This window comes from Ischnura elegans, chromosome 6 (genome assembly GCF_921293095.1).
Source record: "Ischnura elegans chromosome 6, ioIscEleg1.1, whole genome shotgun sequence".
NCBI classification, from domain to species: domain Eukaryota; kingdom Metazoa; phylum Arthropoda; class Insecta; order Odonata; family Coenagrionidae; genus Ischnura; species Ischnura elegans.
This window is the reverse complement of record NC_060251.1, coordinates 69,074,003-69,091,488: the sequence shown is the minus strand read 5'-3', so window position 1 is coordinate 69,091,488 and position 17,486 is coordinate 69,074,003. Positions and strand designations below refer to the sequence as shown.

The 17,486-nt window shown below is 37.4% G+C and overlaps 1 protein-coding gene across 1 annotated transcript; it reads left to right on the top strand.

Annotated features, from left to right (window-relative positions):
- The first annotated feature begins 109 nt into the window (after positions 1-109).
- Positions 110-12,568, top strand: LOC124160967 (F-box-like/WD repeat-containing protein TBL1XR1-B). Its single transcript, XM_046537102.1, has 11 exons — positions 110-504; positions 587-732; positions 821-962; positions 1,287-1,425; positions 2,291-2,429; positions 3,088-3,249; positions 3,544-3,726; positions 3,815-3,889; positions 4,236-4,363; positions 4,830-5,097; positions 12,026-12,568. Exons 1-11 carry the CDS (start codon positions 447-449, stop codon positions 12,053-12,055), a joined length of 1,470 nt encoding a protein of 489 aa, XP_046393058.1. The 5' UTR covers positions 110-446; the 3' UTR covers positions 12,056-12,568.
- The last annotated feature ends 4,918 nt before the right edge of the window (positions 12,569-17,486 follow it).

Below are 17,486 nucleotides of genomic sequence, written 5' to 3'. Positions count from 1 at the left end.
ATTTTTATTCACATATAAAATAGATAACAAAGCCCTCTTGATCGAGAAATATATTCCATATAAATATATAAAAAATGTTACTTATGGAACTATTTCTAGACAAAGCTATTGTCAAAGCATTCGCGGATTGAAGGTCAGGATCCCCGACTCGGGTATGTGCCACGGGTGAGGGTTCAGGGGAATATATATTATCAAAGTGGTCGTTGAAAAGTATATATTCATGTGAAACAATTGAAATTAAGGAAAGATATTATTGTATTATCACGAGGTAGCTATTGTGGATCCAGTGAATCGTCCTTGCCGTTGACTTAATTGTAGCGGTATTTCCTGTGTGTACAAACAAACAAAGCTGAAAACCAAACTAGAACTCTTCATAACTCATCATTTTGATTGAGTGTGTTTTTAAACAGTGATTTATTGTTATGTTACGACATTAATCTTCAGTCATGAGTTTCTCCAGTGATGAAGTTAATTTCCTTGTGTATCGGTATCTCCAAGAGTCGGGTAAGACATTTTCTAATTACTGTATATTAGAGTTTGTATTCAATGAACTGGTTATGACTGAAACTTTACCGCTTATTACTAGGTTTCCAACATTCTGCCTATACATTTGGTATCGAGTCACATATATCTCAGTCCAATATAAATGGAGCCCTTGTCCCCCCTGCCGCTTTGTTGAGCATTCTTCAAAAAGGTCTTCAGTATACGGAAGCAGAAATAAGCATTGGAGAGGTATGCAAGTTTTTCATTGCGTATTGTAATATTACATGCTATTCGTCCGCGATCCTCATATTTTATGATTTAATTAATTGTTCTTCAGGATGGACAGGAAGTTAGGATCTTGGAAAGCTTGTCGCTTATAGATGCTGTCATGCCCGATGTGGTTGCTAGTAGGCAGCAGCAAAATCAGCAGAAGCAACAGGCCTTGAAGACGGAGCCTCCTGACATCAATGGAGAAGAAGGTTGGTGTTTCATAATTTTCGTTGTTAGTGCGGCAGCATAGTTTTGTATGGTAATGATAGAAGACCTAGTTAAGTTTGACAAATTCGTCTATTTGGTCAGGGCAATAGATTCAAAAATTCTCAAAAGCCTACAAAAGTTCAATTCGAGACAAACTCATCATGTGTAGTGAAGATAAAGCAATTGTGTACTCCTTGGATGGTGATGTATGGTATCATTGTATTCGGAGAAATTTCATGAATTCATTATAACTAATTTGATGCTCATTATGTTTAGTCGACTTTATAAAATTCTTTCTGTAATGCTTAATATTTTTGTTATTGTAGTCACTTCAAATGCGAATGAAAATATGGAAGTCGATGGAAGCATTGAAATCCCACCTAGTAAGGCCACCGTTCTTCGGGGTCATGAGTCTGAAGTATTTATCTGTGCCTGGAACCCTACTACTGATCTCTTGGCATCTGGGTAAGTTCTGTTCTGGCTATGCATTGGACATCCTCAGTGCTCATTCAGAGATATTTTGGGGATGTTCAATCTGGCTTGAAGTGGACCATCAACAGCATGTGTGTCGAAACACCTTATATCTGAGTGTAGTCACAACTAATCAAATACAATTACTCAGGAACACTATACTACTACTATTATAATCAGAACTATAATTTGGATTCATTCAAGTGTGAAGATCAGCACGTGCTGTGATTGCATTTGGTACTCATGGTTATGTGAAAACGAAAGAGTTTTGGCAATACTTTTACAAAGAGTTTGACTACAATGACTAATTGGAGTAGTTACAGACAAAATACTTACAGGCAGTCTTAAACTTCTACACACAATTCTTTCCCGATAATGCCAATGAAAGTCAAAATGAGCCAAAGTTGAGTCATAGTTCAATGATAAATTTGGGCTTTAATTCTCGAGAAGCGGAGCATACCACCTGACTTATGTGTTTTGCTAACATGAAACCTCATTCCCTGTTTCTACTCCTATCATTTTGCACTACTAGCCGAAGTCACATGACTAACAGTTGTAAAGGGATTATAATTCTTGCATAGGGATATGCATTTGCATGGTGATTTGGGTCTCAAGGGCATTGATACTGAGTACTGTTATGACTTGGAGTTAAGAGCATTTATATTTTTTTCTGAGCCAAGGATGGTTCCTCATTGTTGCTTTTTAATAAAATTAATTACCTACTTAAATGTTAATATTTACACAAATCGTGAGAATGAATTCATTTGCACTATGTGTCAAATAGGTTTGCCTTCAAATGGAGTGGTGCTAAAAGTGGAGGGACTTTTGGTAAACTTTAAACTTTGATTTATACTTACAGTTCTGGTGATAGCACAGCAAGAATTTGGGACATGAGTGACAATTCATCTTCTCCTAATCAACTGGTGCTTCGTCATTGCATCCAAAAGGGTGGCACTGAAGTTCCTAGTAATAAAGACGTTACATCCTTGGATTGGAATGTTAGTATTTTTGTGATTTTTCCCTTGTCTTGGTACTTGATCCTGATAATGCTTCTTTATTGATGCCAACTTTGAAATACTGTTATGGTATTGTGTGTTCAATTTCCTCCTCTGTTTGATAGGCATTTAGTATGAATTAAATATGTCTCTGCATGAGTCACAGAATTTTAGTGCCAGTTAAAAATTCAGTTTCCTGTTATTACTTTATCCACACTAAATGAGTTACTAAAGAATTTTCAGAAGTATGTATTAAAGTCTCTAATCCCTTTCATACACTTATTGTTAATATGTGCCTGTAGTCATTGTGAAAATTCCCATGTGGAGAAATATCTTGAATTTGTTTTAGAGACAATTAGAATGAGAATGGGGATCTTGATATCCCCAAAAAATGTATACTGAGTTTTATGGAACTACTTAAAACATTTCAATCTGGGAGATTTGTGGAGTCCTATGTAGAGTGCCAAAAAAAACATCTTTTCATCTACTCTTCTTCATTTTTCTATTGAAATTTTAGTTGATAAAAAATGGAAAATGTGTTGTAGTACAATGTCACTCTCATTAATGTGAACCAAAGGATTTTTTCTTACCTATTATTATGTAGGAAGTTGATAATGTAATATTTTAATGGTAAAGTAAAAGGATTCGGTTTTTTCTATAGTGTGATGGAACCTTGTTGGCCACTGGCTCTTATGATGGTTATGCAAGAATTTGGACGACTGATGGGGTGCTATCCAGTACACTTGGGCAGCACAAGGGCCCCATATTTGCCCTCAAATGGAACAAGCGAGGAAATTACATTCTCAGTGCTGGTGTTGACAAGGTAAGTTTGGAATGACCTTCTAATATACTTTAACCTTTATAGTGCCAGTAGGCTAATCCATCAGCCCAGGGGGGTATGTGGGAAGAGTGCTAAGGGCCAATCTTTACATGAGCGAACCCAGTGGGGGGCAGCTGCACCCTTCCCTAGAAGGGAAAATAAATTACAGAGTGGGAATATGAATATTGAGGGTAAATTTGTAATGTCGGTATTTTTAGTATGAGTAAACCAACCTTAACTAATAGCATATCTGTGGTAACAATGAAAGTCTGTTATGTAATTTTCTGTTTCTTTCAGACAACAATTATTTGGGATGCAGCATCTGGGCAATGTACACAACAGTTTTCTTTCCACTCAGCACCAGCTCTTGATGTTGACTGGCAAACAAATACAAGTTTCGCATCTTGTTCAACTGATCAGTGTATTCATGTGTGCAAATTAAGTGTAGATAAACCAATCAAGTCTTTCCAAGGCCACACAGTAAGTATTTACTGTTGCATTTGGTAAGTGATGATTTGAGGGAATTGTGGTAGTATCTAATGGTTTTTGTTCTTTGTTAATTTTTCAGAATGAAGTGAATGCCATCAAATGGGACCCACAAGGCAATCTTCTAGCTTCTTGCTCAGATGACATGACATTAAAAGTAGGTTATGTATTTGAATTCAGTATTTTTTTTTCTTGGCTTTCTTTAAAACTGCAGATTGGTTCTTCAAGCGTCAGGATAATCTTCTAGCACAAAAATTGCCTGGTGTCAGCAATATATATTGTGCTGACAGTAATGATGTCCTTGAAAATTCTATTCTTGTTGAAATCTATCCTTGTAAAAATAATTTAATTTTTGAATGAGGATGATTTACCAATTTAATTCCTGTGGTAGTCTTCTTTCTACCCAAACCTATTTGAAGTTTCTGGTATCAATTCAATTAATAATATAGCTCTGTGTAGCAATTACTATAAATACATTTTTTTCTATTTGAATTTGTTCTTAGATATGGTCAATGAAACAAGATACATGTGTTCATGATCTCCAAGCGCACAGTAAGGAAATTTACACCATTAAATGGAGTCCTACTGGACCTGGGACACCAAATCCAAACATGAGTTTGATTTTAGCCAGGTAAGATGATATATTTCACCATTAAAAATTACAAATAAATGTATTAAGCCTGAATCGTGTGATTATTTTTTCTAAATGTTATATTTGTTTCTGGTGTTTTGTGCAAGTCACCTTATGTAATCCATCTCTTTTTGAGTGGAGCAAAATCTATTTGGCATTTCTGCTACTCTTACCTAATGTTGACGGCACATAGCAAAATTAGATTTCTGAAATTTTTTTTGTAGAGTATTAAGTTCGTATTTGTCATAATTCCAATGTCAAAAATCGCTAAGCTATCTAGATTTTTTTGCAATTTTTCCTAAAATTAGTCTTGAAGTGCTATTTTCTCATTGATAATGCAATTTCACATTTGATAGATAGAGATGGATTCTAAATTTAATGCTTATTGTGGGGTAATGGAGAAAAGTAAAGGTATAGATCATTGTAAAAATGTTTCTTGTTAAATGTTTCTTTTTTTTATTTGCAGTGCTTCATTTGACTCCACTGTTCGCCTGTGGGATGTCGAGAGGGGTGCTTGCATCCATACTCTCACGAAGCACACAGAGCCTGTTTACAGTGTTGCATTCTCACCCGATGGAAAGTTTCTTGCATCAGGCAGTTTTGATAAATGTGTTCACATTTGGTCCACTCAAAGTGGCCAACTTGTGCATTCATACAAGGGAACTGGAGGAATCTTTGAGGTTTGCTGGAATTCTCGTGGGGACAAGGTTGGAGCTAGTGCTTCTGACGGCAGTGTAAGTATACCCTTTCATTTTCAAAATGAAGGTGTGGTTGCACGTTCTCTTGCAACTCCACAATGTCTTTGTATAGTGAAAACTGTACAGTATTTGGGTCCTTGACTATGGGTCAAAAAAGTTTTCCAATAAATTGAGAAATTTATGCTCATTGACTAAACTTGTGGATATTTACTGTCCAAATAAGTTCAACAGATCCAGGCAGTATATGGTATAGAGCGTTCCACATTTAGTTGACAGTACGGGCCTTATGGATAACAGTGTTGCCAAGCTTCCGCTCCGCCGGCAGGCATCCTAACAGCGTATGCAACCACACATAATATGGCGCCAAAACGGTTTAGTTCAAAAAGGAGTTACGGATCGCACGAAAGACTGCGTAAATTAAGGAATTTTTTAGCGTATATTACAATACCTTTGCGGCAGTATAAAAGGAAAAGTCTTTTGTTATTTCATGTACGTACTTATTCAATGCACAAACTGAATAATGAATAATCTGTAATGTAAAAAATAACTATAAATTGAAGGATAATAAAAATTATAGCCGCTCCTGAATGAGACAAAATTTCTATTCCTTCTGTATTGTGCAATATTTGTTGGCTCTAGCTAGTATTACATGAAAGGCGATTTTGTATAAGACATCATCAATCTTTAATTTTTCTAAATTTTCCCGTACTTGGTTTATTGTTAATTAAAGATCTCTTTTCAAGCTGACATCTTCAAAGCTAATTTCCTTAATGTTCTCTTTCTTTCACCTTGTAGTAGGCAAGGATTCCAATTTCCTTGAGTAATAAGAGGCATTATCTACCACTATAATTGATCCTTCGGGTAAGTTTGCAAGAAGTGAGTGCTCAAACCATCTCTCGTAACACTCGCCACCCACTTCTTCATGCTCATCCATTGAGTTCTTTTTGTACAGAAACACATGCGATGCTCCTTTTATGAACCCATTTTCCGTTCCTGCGTGTATAATTGCAAATCGTCCTCCTCGGGAAGTGGGGGCCAAGCCCAGTATTTAGTCCAGCAAGGAAAGCTTGACGCGGATTTTCTAATTGTTTGTTTCGCAAACTAATGTTCACTATTTGTCCAACATTAATCCAACTTTCGCCTGTTAATACTCTCGTCCTGTGTTCGCGACGATATTTTTTTAGCTGCCTTAAATAATAATTAATTGTGCCACCAACGAATAATATCATCCCTTTCGATAAGGATGATTCTTTTCCCCCTGCGTTCGTACACGAAGCCTATGTCCAAAAGAAGACGATATAGTGTTGTCCTTTTGTTATCTGGGAGAATACTATCCATATTCACCAGGTTTCAGATGGATTTTAAAGTCGGAGGAATAATTTTCACGAAGGATTCATGTACCTTCCTTCTAATTCCCGATCTCACCAAACCGTCGAAAATCACTGCCCTCGAATTTTTGTAAGGCTGTCTAATTTCTTTAGTTTTTGAAGGAGTCACCAATGGACCACGGGAGCTTTCCTTTCTCACTCTGTAAATAGTGAACTCCTAGCACCCAGTAGCCTTCGAAGCTTCTCGGCAGGCCTCACTAATGCTGAGAGATTTCCTTATGTACGAGAAGACTTTGAGCACCAACTGTCTTTCGTGGCTTATGAGCTTCTCACCTTTTCTCCTCTTCTTTGTATCGGACATATTGATTGGGCGTGTTACAGCAGAGATAAGTGTAAAACACACTTCACAATTCTCAAGTTCAATACACCACACAACACTTGTTCACTCCAAAAAAATGCAATGACAAACTGAACGCCTTCGTAAATTCTTCCCTCGGCCCCTTCGGCCTGGGTCGCTTTTGGGGCAGGTTTTATGGTACCCTATGAAAGGAACTCAGAAAAAACCCAAGCCCCCTTTTGTAAATGCGTGCACTGGATGGGGTAGTGTTTGGTACAGATTATGAGATATTCTTTTTCTTGGTTTCCCCAATGGGACCTAAACACCCAAGGTGAAAGAGTCTTACTTCCAAGCCGCTTGCTTACTTTCGTGTATCAATGTATTCAGATAAAAACACTGCTGTTACGACGTATAAGTAGGTATTCTCTGTTTAGGATATCAAACGAATACATAAATACATTTCATAGTATGCATTGACAAAAAACTCCTTTTCCGCCCGAGAATTTTCCCTCTGCGCGCAAGAAAAAGCAAGAAGCCCGCCCAGCGGCACCGTAATATTTTTTCTTAAGATCAAAACCTTGTAACTCGCTTCAGAATTGATGTAAGTCAATGATTTTTTCACCAAAAATAACCTTGTAGTTTTCTCCACATTTGGTACGCAGCATATAGGGACCTACGACGTAAGAAACGTAAGTTAGCAAGGGACTACTTTTTACCTTGCAAAAATCAAAATTTTCTTGTCCTAAAGTGTGTTACGTCGGCATAACAACATTAAAACTCAATATTTGTACAATTGGTGAAGATCTTCAAGCAGAAAATAGTGTGAAGAATTTTTTGCAAAAAAATTCAATTCAATACAGTCAACGGTCAGGCAGAAATTGCGAGAAGAAGATAAAGTAAAAAAATACACGTTTCTGACGGAAATTTACGGAAATGTTTTTTATAGCTTTTGTTATAATTTTTATCAAAAAACTATTGGCGCCAATGAATGCAGCACCTTTTTCTACATTAGAATAAAATTTTTAATCAGTGCATAACGCAACTTTAATTTTCGTGCTGTTGTTGACAACACCGCGCTCCTGGCCTTATGGAGATTAACATGGGAAACGATTCTCCATAAGAGCCCATACTGTCAACTAAATGTGGAACGCTCTATAGAAGTTTGACGTATTTTAATAAAAGCTCAACGGAGAGAGGTTGGGCAGACGGAAAACCCTGTGGAGGTTGGGCTTGGTTAAGGAGTGGGTGAAGAAAGAATTTGACCATTTGTTTTTGGGAAGGGGATCTTAAGGAGAGGAGAGTGGGTGGAAAACACTTGTCCATTCATGAGCATATTTATATCACTTTGTACTCTCTTAAATTTCGCTAAAACATCAAGCCTTGCATCCTTACTTTCAAAGTGGAGAACTTCTGGTTGAAAATTACAAGAATGAAAAGTCTGTAGCAAGTGTTTGCCTAGAAGTGACGTTTCATCCCCATTTTTCCAGCACCATCTATGTTCTTTCATTCTGGTAATGAAACTTCTGCCTGTTTGACCAATGTAACACATGTTGCATGATTCACAATGAGGAACTTGCATGGGTCGTAGATTGCTCTAAAAACTATTTTGAATAAGTCAAATGGATACATTAGCTCGCAAAAATACCTTCAGTTTCTCCATTCAACATCAAAAGAAATAAAAAAATCGCATTTAAAATCGAGAAAAATTTCTCTGAGCCGACCACTGCGCGAAGACACCCGAGCATTGCCGAGGCCAGGCGTGACGTCATAGGTGCCTAAACAACCGTAGGGAGTAGGGAAATACGCTGAGCGCATGGTGTAAAATTTGTTTTGAGGGAGTATTTAGCCGCTCATCGTCACTTTATTTTGTTCTGTTATTCTTGGCAAAGTTTTCCTATTGCTATTGTGCCTAGATTATTACTTGGGATATTAATAATGCTGCATCGGGATGATGAAGTACAAGCGTTTCACTTCGTGTGTTTTGGTTATCAGAAAAATGGATGATAACGTTGCCACTCGTTCGAATAGTACACCTGAAATTCATCTACGTCTACATAATACCCCGCAAGCCGCCTAAAAGGCGTGTGGCATGGGGTGTTAGGACACCAGCCTTTTTTTAGAACACCAAAAATTGATGCCACGACCCTCATGGAATTTGTTAAGACAAATTATTGCTATACGTCGGCGGCAAATCGAGTTGTAAAAGAAACTTGTAATACTGGAGGATAACGATCGTAAGCTGTGCTGTTGACATTAGAGTAAGCTGTGCTGTTGAATTTGGCAACGCCGGATTAACGGAGAAGGTAGTCCTATCCGTCCTACGGTACGAATTCACAGCAAAACAGTCTGCACACAATCCACATGTGAGATCGCGAATCGGTTCCGCTGCCAACACACACACAAGCTACAACCTATTTCAATAATATAGGTAAATCCATAAACAATATACTAGCATATACCATAATAATATAGTGGGAAATAGGCAAATACTCTTATCAAAAACTGGATGTCACTATCACATTCTTATATTCATCACGGACAACTTACAATAACAGAACTCGTTATGATGAATACAACTATTTATTCACTGATTTAAACCCTTAAATTATCCCACACAAGTGACACAGGTGACATTTCTCACTACTATTCGTTGAAATAATGGAATAACAAACTTCACACACAGTTTTTATTTCAATAGCGTGATCGTGAAATGTCATATCTACGGTGAACAACGGAGATTAGCACGCCACTGACAATTTCTACACTACTGTTAGACATTTATCGATAGCGTAGTAGCACTTTTTACAATTCAATCACGATGGAACACTGATAACTCATGGCCGATATTTTTCAACCTTGTCAAACTTTGTGCATTACAACCACTGGCACTGTGATTATTAGCAGTAGCTTAACGGGAGATGTCACGTTGAAAACAACACTATTTTGGCACAAAAATGTTCCTAGATGTCTCCAATCAGCGAGCAAAAGTTGCATTGACTGGAATTCACCCCATAATACAAGCACAGACAGTCCTAAACGACGAATTCTCCGGTACCTACGAATAAACGGATGAAGTTATTGTATATAAAAGCTAAGCGGACATTAGTAAACATCAAAATCGTCCTAATTACATACTTAAATGAATGATATGCCGTCGATAACATCAACTTACAATTAACGTATCCCCTTTCCAATGGCCGTGGCTCAGACTCCTACAACGATGTTATTTAGGTATTATCAAATTTTTGGTTTAACTGCTCCAGTTTTATATTTTATGCCCTTACTCAGATATTAATATTATAAATAATGCAAAATACGAGGGCTTCCAAGCCTCTATCGTCGGATATTTATCTTTAAATATAAAATAATCAACACGTCTAACAAACGAAGCTCTCACAACTGCTGGCAACTATTACAAACAATCACAACAATAGCTTCGCGTGATGTTTAGGCACCTTTGACGTCATCGAGGCTTCGTCGGCAGTGGCTTGGGGGGTGAGGGAGTTTTTCCCGCGCTTTAAAATTCGTAATATTTATCATTAAATATCTCGCGAAGGAAAACTCAGATTTACATGCGGTTTCCTTTGTTGTATTCAGAAAATAATTTTCTGTCCGCCTATGAAATAAAAAAAATTCATGCAAGTTCCCCATTAACTTTGTAAATGCCGGATTGATGGATGGGTTCTATTTTGTCTTTGTTACGACACAGAACTTTACTGAGAGTGCTAGGGTTGTTGATAGGAACATTGAATATATTTTTGGGGAATTTGCAAGTAAGCCTGTTCGAAAGGTCTTCCACAAACAATAACTGGTACCATTTTTTAGAATTCTCTGTGATGGGGGGAAGGGAGAAAAGCTGTGAAATGGCTCGCATTTTCAACTTTCTCTGAAGGATTTTAGCTAAAGTATATTAAGCTGTAGCCATTTGAAATTGCAATCGATTAAATTTTGGGAAATTTGCGATTGAATTTGACTGCATTTTAAGGTCAATTGACCAATCTATATAATATAGAATGAAAGTATGATAATTTTTTGGAGGTTGGCTGGCATGAGTCACTCAGAATAATTGTATCACTATAGCAAGGTTTTCTGTATACACCAAATTCATGTTTGTCGCCAACTATGGATATGGAGAGAGTGAGAAAGTTTAGCTGTTTGTTGTATTCTATTTCTACAGTGAAGGTAATATTAGGATGTTGCGCTTTCAAAAGATTAAGGGAGTTATCTAATTGTCTGACGCTTCCGGTCCAGCAGCAGATGTCGTCAACATAACGGTACCAGTAGAAGATGTTGGATAAGATGGGATGCCCAGAATCAAATAATTGGCCTTCTAAATTGCCCATAAAATTCCCACTAATACAGGTGAAAGGGGGGACCCCACCATCCGCCCACCCTCTTTCCGTATCGTGCTGACCATTTTCTTCCACCTGCAATCCTTTCCCGGTACCCCTTCTAATTCTCACTCCTTTCTCAGCTATCCTTCGGGGACTCCTCTCCCCTGCCTCTTTCCTGCTTCGCTAATTACTCCCGCCTCTCCATTTCTAACGAAATATGGCCTCTCATTTTACTCTTCTCCAACCCCCCCTCCTCCCTGTTCTTCCTGTTTTCTGTGATTCTTCCTACATGTCTTTATTCTACAGTTATGACTAGATCAACCTTCCTCAACAACCAGTCCTCCTTCCAACTTGGGTTTCCCTTATATCTTTAGTTGTATCTTTTGTTACTGTCTCCACTCCGTATGCCTGTTCCCCACCCCTTTCTCAAAGGTATAAAGGTGATATTCATATGTGATACAGTGTCAGGTACCTGATGACTGCTGTGTGCGCTGAAAGGCATTGTACGCATTAAAATATTGTGGAAAAGTGCAACCAGCTTTTATGCTCTTTGACTTTTTCTGCTGTTTTATGTTATTCTAAGGTCGCAGGGTAATGCACAACTCTATTTGATCATTTCCTCTGATGTCTTATTAAAATAGTTTGAAATGTAATCAAAATCAAATGTAGATTTGTTTTTTTTTTATTTTTCTTTAACTATTAGTGTAAATCTTCCTTCATGGTCAATGAAGTTTGACTCACCTCTGATCAAAATTTATAGTATATTGTCCTATGTGGATTACCTTGCTATTGGTTATTCCCATTAATTGTGATATAAATGAATCAGCAATATGCAGTTCATAGTCCTGGTAGATAGTCATATTTGTCTTAAAAGTGAAAGTCGTGTCTTGCTTTCTGCTTATGTCTTGCTATGTGAAGCTATTTGTAATTTATTCTCACTATCTCTTTATTTTCTCATTTTCTAGGTTTTTGTTTTAGATCTACGCAAGTTATGAGAAGAGGCCCATCCTAAAGAGAAATAAAGGCACTCGTGTACAAAAATTTCATACAAAATATGAAATTTAAAGCATATACAGCTGGAAAAAGCTGGTGTTGGCATCCAAGGGTGGTGGATTATAGTGTTGACCAAGTTAATGTATTATAAGACAATGTGAATGCCTTTGTTGTAAGTGGTGAATCTTCTTCACAGAGGAAAGTGAACGTGCTGTTTTGTGTTTACTGTTATGCAGTGGAAAAGAATTGTGTGTATATTATGCCATCAGACTCCATGTGTATGAATTATACTCAAATCACATAAATATTTATGTATTATATCCCTCCAACAAGTGGATTACTTGCTTGGTATTGGCTAGCCAGGTTAGTTACTTTGATTCCATCAAGACATTCGCATGAAGTATGAGGGGTAATTTTCATCTCATTTTTAATACCATGTTAAATATTTATCATGATTGTCTTCATAGAAGTTTTCTACTGTAAGGACTGAATAAATGAAGTGTAGTAATGTGTAACATTTTCGTATTCAAAAATACCCATGATTCAGTGCAATGCTAAAATTAGAACATTTTGTGAAGTTTGAAGGTTATTGTAAGCTAAAGGGCTTGTTCACGTAACATTTTTATCAAGAGACTATGTGCATGTAACACGTGGCTTCATACACTGTCAGGTACAGATGTGCAAGGTTATTTTCATCAGGGTTGAAATTTCTAGAAAATATCATTTGCTTGAGTCAGAATTCAACCCCAGGTCTCTTAATTGCCAGTCAGGTATGCTGCCAGTTACACCTCCGAGCAATGTTTATTCAAGGCAAATTTCAGATTGAGTTTACTGAACATGGTGTTGTGGCATCCCGATGCCATTGCCAGTATGCATAGACAATTGTGAGAGAAGGAGCTGTCAAGTGGCTGCCTCCTAACTTTCGGGGGTGGTAGAGAATTGGTAAAATGGAAAATTCCTGCTGGATACTAAAACTGTTAAATATTGGAAATAAATTACAAGGTCCCTATAAATAAAGTGACTACCAGCTAGTCAGGACGCAGGAGCACCACACCTGGCTGCACAGCCTCTTCTCTTTGGAGATACATAATACCCCCAACACTCCATTCTCTGGTCTTTGTGTGTGCTTCAAGCGAGGGTCGCCCTCACTTCCACTGAAAGTGCCCCGAAAGTACGGGTACCCATGCAGGTATCATGGTACCAGGGCAATGGTCAAGGGCACAGCTAAGATGACTCATTGATTGATGATAATTCATCAATTTTTACCACCAAATTTTCTCTCCTTTATTTGAGCATCCTCAGGGCTTAAGGTTTCATTGCAATTGTTTTGGTAACTCCAATTGTTCGGAGTGACTTGACCCAAAGTTTGGTTTTAATAGGTAATAAGAGAGTTCTCCTCAGAATAAACCAAAGAAATGTGAATATCACTTATTCAGGCTAGAGGAGGCCAATTCCTTTCCCAGGGCCATCTTGCCCTTTTAAGATGTTATTATGGTTTGTTTGAAGGCTACACCCAGGTTTTGAATTTGGGAAACTTTGATCAGCAGCCAAGGATTCTATCCACTAGGATACCACAGGGGTGCAGCTAAGAATTAAGGCTAGGGCGGTTATAGGTGCAACTAATACTTGGGAGTGTGGGGTATTGCATAACCGCCAGGGTAAACAGGATTTGCAGGGGGGCTCTCTTCAGGAAAAATTTTAAGATAAATTGTTCAAAATGGCAAGTTTTACGGCTTTCTGAGGGATATTTGATTAATCCTAAAACTATTCTATAAGTAATCCTAATCCAATTAAGTAAAATGGATTTAAATAAAACATTTCTCTGAATTCTGGGGGTTTTTATCCCCCGAACACCCCCTCCCCCCTGTGCTGCACCACTGGCTATGATCACTGTTGCTTAACAGCTAAATACATACTCACTGGGCCATATGGGCATGCGACATAGTTGATGTCTCAAGTCAACACAGTGGTGAAGGACACGGAGCCTGTGCTTAATAAGCTGCTGTTTGAGAGAAAACAGTACTGAGATTCCATTCAGCAACCTCCCCAATTACATTGGGCTCTACACAGAATTTCATGTCCTTACTTGCAAGTGCATAAATTAGTGCTCAATCTGATGAGTCACTAACTCACCTAGGCTGGAATTATGTCTGGTGGGTTTTGGTGGTAGTAACCCCTCATTAAAAAAAAGAAACAATTTTTAACATGCAATCAGGTCTGGTGGGGTCTCCAAATTATGGCCCGCAGACCATATCCGACCCGGCACATAATATCTTCCGGCCTGCCAAACAAATCCTTGTGTGCTCAGTTATAATTGGCTTATCTAATCTGGAACCTGATTTTAATGAAATTTTGAAGTCAAAATGACAGAATCATTTGTTACCCTAATTTCGTTGTGTAAAACTAAAGGCAGGAATCTTTTTAGTTTACCCTGATTTTTTCCAACAAGATACATATATTTTATTCTTTCCATGTTTATAGTAATCTAATTTTTGAGGAAATTAAATCACTGGGACTGACTTGTTTTTTTATTTATATTTTATTCCTTCGGCTCCTGGTGGAAAATACTTATATAATGTGGCCCTTGAATTGAAAAGTTACGAGGTCCCTGGCCTAGGGAATTCCAATATTCAGATCAGCTATAGAACGTCATTTTAAGATGCTTATACATATTTCAAAACTATCCAAATCCCCATTTTAGATAGGGGTATTCCATAATTCATGTAAGAGACCTCCTTCAGATGCTTCTAGATACGTCTATGGTTACTTAAACTTTTTTTGTCTTTTATTTTGTATTTGGTGTAGAGTTTGGTTGTGACTGTTGGTATATGTGCAGTTGTTCATAGCATACACTGAGAGAAAGGCACAAGGATTTGGTTCTATGCAAAGCCAGTGGTGTAGCCAGGGTGGGGAGGGTCCGTACCCCCTCCCCATAAGATAAAAACGAAATTATTTTCCTTCATAAAAGAAAACATAATAGTGAAAAAGCATGAATTTACAATATATTTCTTCAATAAATGAAGTTATTTCGACTATGAAAGGTGTTAAAATTAGTTTAAAACCCTCTACTTAGTACCCTGTCTTTCAAAAATTTTCACCCCTGGTTTTGGACCCCCCCAAACGAAATTCCTGGCTACGCCACTGTACAAAGCCTTAGCTGTGTTTGCATGATGCATGATTTACCTAAGTACATGTATGGATTGATGGCGCTGGCAAAAGTGAAAAACTTGTCATGAACAAGAGATATTGCCCTTGCAGCTGAAATGACAGTTGGACACCTAATAAAACAGGTCTGCGACATAAAAATTGTTCCAAATTTAATAATAGATTTTTAAAGTGTTTTCAACGCTGATTTCGGGAAAAATAAAGAAAAAATTCCATCACACAAAGTTATTTTACAAACTAAATTTATAGTTTTAGCCGTTTTTGATATTTTTATAAATATTTCAGCACTCTAGTGAGTCTGAATTTTGGTTTTTAGCTCCATAAACTTTTATTTAGCCATTTTCATACTAGATATAGGTAAAATAAAGTGTTATTAAGAGAAACCAGCAGTATTTTCATATCAGCACTTGTCCTTGCCGTCCCTATCCCCCGTGCACTTGCTGGCTCACTTGCTGAAAAAGTAAATTTCGCCTACTTTGGTATAACGTTAGGCGATCAAAATAACCGTTGGCCCCACACAAATTTTTAGCAGTGTTTGTTGAAGAACTGAGGCAATGGTTTCATCGTAAAAAGCAATCCTTCTGTTTTGGAATACCAATGGTGTGGAGCGAGCCCAAAAATCATAGCGATGACTGCTATTTTTGTTCTTGCAGCGTACGACGTTTCAATTTAAGAAACAAAAAGGGTATTTCTTATCCTAACATTCAATCAGCCATTCGCTCTGTTCCTCATGGACCTGAGGTATCAATACCCTTTCCTCTAGATTTTTTGGATGATATGCATGATGATCACGAGCTATTGGATCACTTAAAAGAATGCTACGAAAACCTTGAACTGGTTTTAAGCAAACTCTGCTATTCAGACTACAAATGGGCACTATATGGTGATTTAAAAGTGATGTCAATGCTGTTTGGTCCACAAACTGGCTGTACAAAGTTCCCTTACTTTCTCTGTGAATGGGACAGTAGAGACAAAAAGCAACGCCACACACAAAAAGCTTAGCCCTTCTTTGAGAAAACGGTTACTGGTATGGGTTGAAAATATTGATAGGAAAAGCCTTGTGGATCCCAAAAAGGTGTTACTTGCACCACTTCACATTAAGTTGAGGCTGATGAAACAATTTGTTAAGGCATTGCCAAAAGAAGGGAAGTGCTTCAGATATCTTTGTGGACATAGTTTCTTGGTTTATCAGAGGCAAAGGTAAAGGAAGGAATATTTGTCGGACCAGACATTAGAAAACTAATGACAGATCCCAACTTTGTGAACAAAGTGGAAAAAAAAAGAGAAGGCAGCATGGACATCTTTTAAATTAGTTGTTACCGGTTTCCTAGGAAACAAAAGAGATCCAAGCTACAAGACAATTAATATAATTTTTGGTTTTTTCCCGGCGAACTATTGCAGTGAGGTTTTCTCGGGTTTCACATCGGGTCAGGTCCTCCATTTCTCCTTCCAAGGACAGACATGCTCGACAACTTTAAGAAGCTGGGCTGTAACATGAGCATTAAAGTTCATTTTCTCCACTGACATCTTGGCTACTTCGAGCAGGGCGAAAGATTCCATCGAGAAGTCAAAGAAATGGAAAGAAGATATTGAAGAAGATTCAAAGTCAACATGATAGCGGATTTATACTGCTGGATGATAAAAAGAGATGATCCTCAATGAATCCACAACTGGACAAGCAGGAAAAGAAGTTTCGACAGAGAGCAAAATGGATATCATAAGGACTTATGACATTAAAGAGAAATGGAAGTGTACTCGAAGTGTAGTTTATAACATGATTTATAAATAAAATAAAATTTTATAACTTTGGAAAAAATGTGAAAAATTGCCTATATTTTGTTATTATACCCACACATACTCCCTAATTTGTGACCTGACATAATGGACAAAAATGGATTAGATTTTTGAAATCAGCACTGAAAAGTATGTAAATATCAGTTATCAAATTTCAAACAACTTTCAAAAAATATTTTTTTGCAGGCCTGTGTAATTGAAGCGTGGATGTGGATTGTATAGGTTCTTATTATATGTGCATTTTAAGTTAGCAATAGAAACCAATGATCATGTTTTCTTCCATAATCACCAAAATATTTACCAAAAGAGAATCTGGCACTTGACTAGATTTGACTGGCTATGGGGAGACAAAGCTACAACCACTACAACTGCATACTCATAACCTAAACGAGGACATTGAAATGGCAATTAAAAGTATATATCATCATTAAGAATGAAATAATCTGAAAGAAAAATCAAACAACATACCTCAGG